The sequence below is a fragment of the Vanellus vanellus genome (genome assembly GCF_965231255.1).
Source record: "Vanellus vanellus genome assembly, chromosome: 4".
Classification (NCBI taxonomy): domain Eukaryota; kingdom Metazoa; phylum Chordata; class Aves; order Charadriiformes; family Charadriidae; genus Vanellus; species Vanellus vanellus.
Window position 1 is genome coordinate 1,671,089 of NC_138909.1, and position 9,131 is coordinate 1,680,219.

At 43.1% G+C, this 9,131-nt stretch overlaps 1 protein-coding gene across 1 annotated transcript; it reads left to right on the top strand.

Moving 5' to 3' along the window:
* Positions 1-1,773: 1,773 nt before the first annotated feature.
* Positions 1,774-4,535, top strand: NPFFR2 (neuropeptide FF receptor 2; the record flags this gene model as incomplete). The annotated part of the gene is made up of 3 exons (XM_082482709.1): positions 1,774-2,101; positions 3,026-3,125; positions 3,695-4,535. The coding sequence occupies 3 exons, from the start codon at positions 1,774-1,776 to the stop codon at positions 4,533-4,535; spliced, it is 1,269 nt and encodes a 422-aa protein (XP_082338835.1).
* Positions 4,536-9,131: the final 4,596 nt, after the last annotated feature.

Sequence of the window (9,131 nt, forward strand, 5' to 3'; positions counted from 1 at the left end):
GAGGCAGCTGAAACCCTAACTGCACAAAAAAGGGCTGGCTCCGAGTTCCGTTTTGTAAGGAAAGAGGTGTAGCCAGCACTTTCCTTCCCTCACACACAAGCTCACTGGGATTTGTGCCTTAATTTAAATTCCATTCATACGAAGGAATTTGTAAGCATCCTAAAGGCACCTGCAGCCATACATGAACTTTATGCCTTCTGCCCCCAGTTAATTTTGCTGTTCTTTTAAGTTAGGAACACCTCCATCCCCCTGGCTCCTTAGGCATCTATATACATATGCCTGTTAAAGAAATACAAACCTAAAGCCCATTTTAATCAAGCATTATCCGACAGTATCAGCAGACAGCAATTTGAGCATTTTCCCTACTCCCTTTACCTAAGTTTCCAAGTCTCCATCTGGTAGACAAAATAAAAGTGGAAAAAACATTCGAATCCTGCTTCCAAGTCAAGTTATCTGGTGTCAGCTGTAAATGTCTAGATGCCAGCGTTGGCCTGTTACGGAGACCGATACCATTTCTCTCCGAGTTGTATAATATACTCGTTTAAAGTTTGTCACAGTTAAGATTTGATTGAAAATTTTGGTGCAGCATCTCTTATAACTATAGGTTCTACAGGGCAAGAAAACAGATTGTGGCCTACAAAGTTAATCTCAATCAGTTAAACTTCAAAGTAAGTAAGTTTGGGGCGTACAAATTTGGTACCTGCCTTAACTTGATTATTTCAGCTCCATCAAGCGGTCGAATAAAAAGTCTCGCAGCCCTTATCTTCAAACCATCACCCCAGTAAAAGCATTGCTGCTGCAACACAGCAGACATAGATATTTGTAGCTTGAAACAGAGATGATACAATATCAAGAAGGTCCAGACTTGAAAAAAAATCTCTCAGAAAAAGCTTCTAGTTCTTGCCAACAGTAATCTAATAAATTATAAAATGGGAGAATTTCCGATACAGTGTGAGTAAACGACATAGAAGAAGTATTACTCACATTTCATAGCAGGAAAACCACAATATGGAGGGATTACAAATTCCCCAAGATCACACGGGAATTCAGTGGCAGAGCGAGGAAATGAATCCAGCTCTCATGTAGTTCAGCATGTTTTGAACACAGTGTAGTCCTCCTTCATGTTTGCAGACTCATCTCCTGACCTATGTAGCTTGTAAGCAGGGTAGTAAAATCGACTGTGGTCTAATACCAACTGTACACAAAAGTAATTCATTTTCAAGGAAACGGGTTTGGATTTGGATACATTCAGGCAGAAGGTTTGTGCCACTTGAGAGAGCTTTAATTTAACCGCTGTTTTTCATGGCTGAGCAACCTCGCTGTTGCCTAAGTGCCAGATTACTCAAGCTGTTGAGTAAATAGATTTCTCAAGAATTCTGATTTTTTTTTTTTTTTCTTCTCAAAATAAACCACTCAGGTTGTTGGTTTCTTTACTCAACACAGCACAACAGGCCAGTTTACATCCTGTCTGGGTTTCCTCTCCTTTGGGAAAGGATGGACTTAATTTATGGAGTCTGCAAAAGGGGGAAAACTTTTATCAGGATTATTGGTCACCTTTGTACGCCTGCGTTGTAAAATCAAACTAATATTATTTGTTGCTTTTCCTGTCTGGGGAGGCTCAGAACATGGGCTGATAAGGTAAGCCATGGAGGAGTGCGTATACATAAGATTTGCCTGTGTTTCAGCACACGGTATATCCAAACATTCCTTCAAATCAATTTCAAGCATACTAAAATGACCTTTTTAAAAATATCTTTTAAGGCACATTACAATATGAGTAAGAAAATGGACTCAAACTCTTCATTCGATTGGCCTCACATGCCGAATTACAATGGGACATACAAGGACCTCTACTTAGAAGGCAATGTCTCCTATGTGGATTTCTACCTTCATCAGCCTTCAGTGGCAGCTGTCTTCATTGTCTCTTACCTCCTCATCTTCCTGCTCTGCATGGTTGGCAACGGAGTGGTTTGCTTTATCGTCCTGAGGAGCAAACATATGCGTACGGTCACAAACCTTTTCATCTTAAACCTGGCTGTCAGCGATTTACTGGTGGGAATCTTCTGCATGCCCACCACCCTCCTGGACAACATCATTGCAGGTAGGCTGGTTCACACCGTGGGGCAGAAAGAGCTCGAGGGGGACTCGCCTGCGTTCCTGGGTGCTGGCCTCCCTAGGGACCCTGAAACTATCTTAAAGGTCTCCTCCAACTATAACGATTCTATCAAAGGCGGGTGCATGTGACAGTGATACGCAGAAATTTCTCCTTCTCTTTGTCCATGGCATACCGTGGACAACTTCTTTGAGAAAGCTTGAGGCAAATTTGGAGCCCTTGTTTTGCATGCTGAGCTCGAGGGGCAAAATCTCTCACACGTCACCCCCCTGATGGTTAGAAAATTTTAGGCAGCACTGCATGCCTGTCAGCAGAGAGGCAGGGAGGTTGGAGGTGCCAGGGCTTTGAGGCTACCCAGGAGAGTATTGCAATCAGCACTCGCTCTTCCATGCATGCAGCGACAGAGGAGGTGGCAGCTCAAAGGTCACCTTAAACCAAGCCATCCCTAGCCCCACCTGGGCGCTGCCATTTCTGAGGGGGCTCTATAGGCATTTCAAGTCACTAGAAGTCAGAGGTGAAGCCAACAAGCCTCTGACCGGGGCTGTCCCTGCTGAGTTCCACAAGGGATTCTCCCGCTACCAGGTTATATATTTAGGAAGACCCAGCGGATGCTATGAGACAGATGCAGAGAACAACCAACTGTAGTGGTCAATTCCCTTTCTTACCTTGAGATCTCGTTTTGATGGGATGTTAAACCACAAATGTTTGCTTTGCTGTTTTTTGGAACATCCGAAACTCACGCAAGGCATCTGGCAAAGCATTTGTTTACATAACCTCTGCCTCCCTAACCCCTACTTTGGCCTGACAGAGCAAAAGAAGTGTATTAGTTCTGTGGCAGAAACTTCATTTTATGCATATAAGCATAGTGCTGCAGTGAGACGGCAGCAATTTCAATCGCCTGTTTCCTTCCAGGATGGCCATTTGGGAGCCTGGTTTGCAAGATGAGCGGGATGGTGCAAGGAATCTCTGTTTCTGCCTCTGTCTTCACTCTAGTTGCTATTGCTGTGGACAGGTAAGATGATGCAGAGACTGCAAGCTGGCGCTTTCATCTCCCACTGGCCACCTGACCACGCTGAGGGCAATTCGTTAATCCACACAACACTGCAATAAATTAGATGTCTTTTGCTCCTAAGTCTGTGGAGCAAACCAAAATGTGGCCGGGTGTAAAGAGCAGTCATAGCAATTTGCTCCCCCACTGGTATCTCTGAAAGGCGGTACAGCTGGGCTGCATCTGGCTGCCTATAATTGGTTTGTTCCTTAGCTATTAACTAGAAAGCAGAGGCACGAATACCTGCTTTGGTTAAATGAAGTAGCAGAAGCAGCAGGCTGATACGGAGACAGATCACAATGAGGAAATTTTGACAGCAAATTTGATGTTCTTTTAAAGACTGTTTTTACGAACACAGCTCTTAAACGGAGCAACTAAATGCAACTCCCCTGGTTTATGCAGGATGAGGAAACAATTCCATACGTACTTTTTAAAAAACCATACAATTTAAAACGTGTGCGTGTGCTTGCCTGTTTGATTAAGCGTTCCTTCAATGGCTTCTCCACATACGCCCCCGGGTGTCTTTGCCACAGGTTTCGATGCATCGTTTATCCATTTAAGCAGAAGCTGACCATTCCAACTGCAGTCATCATTATAGCCGTCATCTGGATTCTGGCCGTCGCCATCATGTGTCCTTCGGCAGTCATGCTGCAGGTACAAGAAGAGAAGCATTTCAGGGTGGTCCTTGGCTACGGCAATGAAACCCGCCCTGTCTACTGGTGCCGGGAGGACTGGCCTAACCCGGGAATGAGAAAGATCTACACGACGGTTCTGTTTGCCAACATCTATCTGGCTCCCCTGTCGCTCATTGTTATCATGTACGCTAGGATAAGCATTGCTCTCTTCAACACCGCAATGCCCGTGGTGGGAAAACACAGCCAGGAGCAGCGGCACAGCGTCTCTAAGAAGAAACAAAAAGTCATCAAAATGCTCATTATCGTGGCTTTGCTTTTCACCCTGTCCTGGCTTCCCTTGTGGACTCTGATGATGCTCTCAGACTACGCCAACCTTTCAGATATCCAGTTGCAGATCATCAACATTTACATCTACCCCTTTGCTCACTGGCTGGCCTTCTTCAACAGCAGCGTCAACCCCATCATCTACGGTTTCTTTAACAAAAACTTTCGCCGAGGCTTTCAGGCAGCTTTTAAACTTCAGCTCTGCTTCAGGGAGATGGTTCACAGGGAGGTGTACTCCCAGCGAGGCCAAAGCAATGCCATTTTGCCAGCTGCCGACTACCACACGCAGCACGGTCGAGCTTGTCGAAACGCTAAGGAAGAGGAGAAGGCGGTTAAGAAAGGAAACTGGGTGAATAACCAGCAGGATTTGATCATGGAGGATCTAGAAGAGCCCTGCAACGATGGGATTAAGTGAAAGAGGCTATTAACTACTGAAATGATTTATACCTAGCACAGTTTATTGTTTGTGTTGTGAAACTCCTGCTCTGTAAGCCCTGTCTGACAAAAATGTCAAGCCATCTCTGTTTTCAAGGAGATACGCAACTTGCATAATACCTGAACGTTTGATACAAGTAGGAAACCAAATTCAGCCCTTTGTGTTACCAGCTCAAACCAGTGGCAAGTCCCCTGCAGTCAGTGATGACTCACTACTCTCCCGGCTGGAGCAAAGACGTGATTAAAATTACCTTCCATTTACTGTGACATAAGAGAAAAAGAGAACCAGGGGTACTGACTCGGATACGATTACTGCCGATACTCACTGAGGAAGAGCAGAACGTTCATTCATTTTCTTCTGTGAATCTCAGAGCAGCTGAAACAGGGTTGCTTGGACAATATTTATGGTAACGTTTCAGCATGTAAGGCTAGTTGTTGTTAATACCTACAGTTTTCTTCTGATATCAGACAACGAAAGCATCACTGCTGTTGGTAGCATCCAGCTACACCATGCAGCTGGAAAAAGGAGGGAATCACGACCCTTGTCAGGGCCCTGAACCTATGCCCCCTCCCAGGGGCTTGACCACGGGGGCTCAGGGCAGCTCCGAGCCAGTGTGACAGAGGGCGTCCCCGTTGTTGCATCAAGAAATAATTCTATCTGCAGACCAAAATACCCGCTAATGAGATTTATGAAAAAGTCCTCCACTAAAAGCAAGACTAATGCAATAAACTCAATTCTTGATTTATCCTAAATTTCTCTTTGTTCGGCACCAGGTGTTTGGTACTACTCTTCTTCTGGAAGCATGTGCCTGTTCCACAAACTTGTCAATTTGTTATTCCATAACTTGCATTAACTGAAATATTGGAGATACAGTGTGAATATTTGAATTGAACTCACCAGTTCCTGGGTCTTCTTGTGGTTGTACCCATATAGCTTCTGCCTGGACATTTTGAACGCCAACGGGTTCCTACCCCAATGGCAAGAAGTAAGAGTCTTCAGCTATATTCCATTTATTCTCCTTTCTGGTTGCGTCCCTTGTTAATTCTGTAACATTAATTATTGTTGCAGCTAGAAAAATAAATAGGAGTGAAAATTTGAGAACTAAAGGATAAAAAGTGGCTTTTGTGGTACATTTTTGGGGGGAACTCAATTCTATGTTGGGGGTGATATAAGTCCCCTATAGAGACTGCAATTTCAATATTAGCAGGAAATAAAACACCTTTAGGGCCCATTCAGTCCGAGAGACCTCAGCATGTACAGAGAGCAACCTTGGAAACATCTCCCAGAGGCTCCAGAAATGAGTGAGGAACGCAGGCCAGTGCAAGGACCAGCCTACATGGGTCTGCTGCGGGATTACACATCACCACCTCTTATCCCGTGAGGGTCTACAGGGCCAAACACCAGGTAAGGTCATTCCCCAGTGCAGCCCTTCAGGTAGCATAGAGTTCTTTTCAGATCATGACCTATTTGCACAACTAAGGAAAACTGACAACTTTTCAAGCTGTGTCAACCCAAACTCTGTTCCTTTCTGATTACCAGAAAATAAGGAAGTCATCTGGGGAGTAATGGGAAGAAAAGCTGCCAGAACAGCTCTGATGTCACAGATGGTTTTTTAATGCATTTTATCAGGGCCAGGATTTTTAAAGCACCAAATCAAATATGGATGCTCCATGCTGTCATGCTGTGTTTAAAAGCCCACCACCAAGGGTTTTCAGAGCTGCAGGTTTGTTCTTCACTTGTACTTTGAGAAAAAGAGACCCCTTTCACCTGTCAAAGTTTGTGTTGCATGGATTCCCAAAGCTTATTGCTCCATCTGTACTGGGACCGATACTATTTAATATCTTCACCAGTAGTATAGACTGTGGGATTGAGTGCATCCTCCGCAAGTTTGCAGACAAGCCCATGCTGAGAGCTGCAGTTGATACTGTAGATGCCTCAAAGTTCAACAAGGCCAAGTGCAAGGTCCTGCACCTGCCCTGGGGCAATCCCCAGTGTTGATACAGATGGGGTGGATGAATGGAGTGAGAGTGGCCCTGTGGACAAGGACTCAGCGACAGTGGTGGATGTTAAATTGTACAGGAGCTGGCAATGTGTGCTTGCAGCCCAGAAAGCCCATCATCTCCTGAGCTGTACGGAGCCACATGGCTGCTATACAGTTGGCAAAGCATGTCCTGCATAGATCTTACAGTAATATTTAGTAAGGTCATACTTGAAAGAGCCTGTTGGTGCTGAAATTGTTTTTTTCCCCTCAAGAAGCCTTTGCTTAAATGTGTTATCCTGGTTAGTGCCAAAGACCAGATGAATTGCAGTGGTCCTGTGGAACTTGTATCACATTATGCTTCCAAATGATTCAGCAATCTTTTGAGAATATTTTCAAGTGTAAGTATATGCTCATATTGATCCCAGTTCAGCAAAACACTCAAAAAAAGTGTACTCAAAGTGAGTGGAATGAAGACATAAAAATGCTCTGTATTATTTGGCTCGACCTGGTGATTCTAAAGACAGCCTTAACGTTTCACTGCAGAACACTGGCCGGGGCTAGAAGAATAAGTTATGGTGTTAAGACAATTTCAAAATTAGATAGTCCTGCTTTTTAAAAAATTTAATTTCAGCGTGTGTGCTGAATGCCAACCTGAAGCAACAAACTCTACTGTGACAGATCTGTATCTGTCTGTAACACAAAATGCTAAAAAGTTTTCAAAAAAAAAATTGAAAGAACATTTTAAAAAGTGATGTTTCATTCTATAAACACTGTGTGATGAAGTAATTCGCCTTTGTGAAAGGAACTGAAGGGACACCGATAAAAAAAAAAAAAAGAGAAGAAAACTCTTACAGGTTGACAGGATTTCATCAAGTACTGCAATTTTCTTAGGAGTACACTTTCTAGTTGGGCAGAAGAGTCAGCATATTTGGTTATGTGATTTACAGCCGCACCACCATTTAGATGTCACTGTACTTTCAATGGACAGCTACGAGTTTAATCATTCAAAACTAGGTTTACTAGACTGAGTTGTTTTCAGGAAATACCATATTTCCTCTCATTTCATGAGCACAGAACAACTCCCATTAAGAGCAATTTAAGGTTATTCTAATATCTGACCTGCCTTAACCCTCTCTCAAGTCTCTGCTTTACATCCCTTCAAGCCACAAGGTTCTCTATTAACTGATTTATTTCACAAAAGCAGGAGCAGGCCTAGGTCTCTGCTTAGCTTTCTACTATTCACACCCAGGATGCTTACAAGAAGGCTTTTAAGACCTACCTATAAGACTTTTTCAGCAGCAAAAAGATTGTCTGGTAATTCAATAGATACTTTTTTTTCATCTAGGCTGTGTACAGGGAACTTAGCACCACTTGCTTGTCCTTGGGACCAGGAGCATTCATGAGTTACAACCCACAGCTCAGAGGACGACAGACCTCAAAGCACAGCACATACCGTTATCATATATTAACAACGATCCAAATAGCAAGCATGTGCTTTCCACTCTCAAACTGAATGAGAATCAAACATCCTTTGCCACAAGTAAGGTAAAAAGTTTCCAGAGTCTCATGTTTTATAAGCTGCCTGGTCACATTACTCCTAAATGCTTGTAATTCCCACACACTAAGCATCCTCATTAGCCTAAACACCATTAAGTCATCTTTAAAAGCAGAGCTGCATGACAAAAACCTCAAATTGTTGTTAAGTAACTTGAAAACCTAAGTCAACAGCTCCCTAACTGAAAACTGTAAACATGTCTTTATCTACACTTGGGCCTCGCAGCATTTTAAAAATAGCCTCTGAACGCAAATAGATTGAGTTTGTTCATATGAAGAACATGTTTAAGTTGTTAAGAATACATTTCCATTTCTTGTGTTTTACTGGACATTTACATGATGTATTACAGCAGAGCAAGCCAGCTATACGACACTGTTGTCACCAAATTTGATACTGCCATACAGGCTCTGGAAGTTGAGGTCATTAAGCTTCTTTCTGCTTCTCCCTCCCTCTGCAGCCATCGCCATTTAGATAGAATAATCAATTGCTGGTGTCTGTGCTCTAACTCCCTGCAGTGGCAGTCCTCCCACAGAACATACATTTGGACTGTATTGAGGATCAAGGAAACTTCAAACACATGGAACTGGATGAACGTCTGTTTGGAAAGACACAAGACTAGAGACATATAGGGGAGTTAGTAGTTACTGGAAGAGACGATAGTCTCTAAAGAAAGCTTTCCCTGCAACAATGAAAAATATGAAACCAATACTGGTTGTGTCAAGAGTTCTTTATTGACATCAAGAAGACATTGCCCCAAATAGGAAAAAGGTCATGTTAAAATCAGGATTGGTTTAGAAGCTGAGGCATTTTACTAAATATGCTAGTAAAGTACATAGATGACAGGCATATGGGTAAGATCCTCCATATAGTGTTGCCTCAGTTTCTATTTTATAGAAAAACATTGTGTCCTCAGGCAGGACACAATGGACATTAAGAGATAAAGATAATTATGCAGCCTTTATGACCTAAAGCTTGCTCTCTCCTGCAACCGGAATACTCACATATTGATTGTCTAGCAGCCTCTTCAGAATCCACTAAC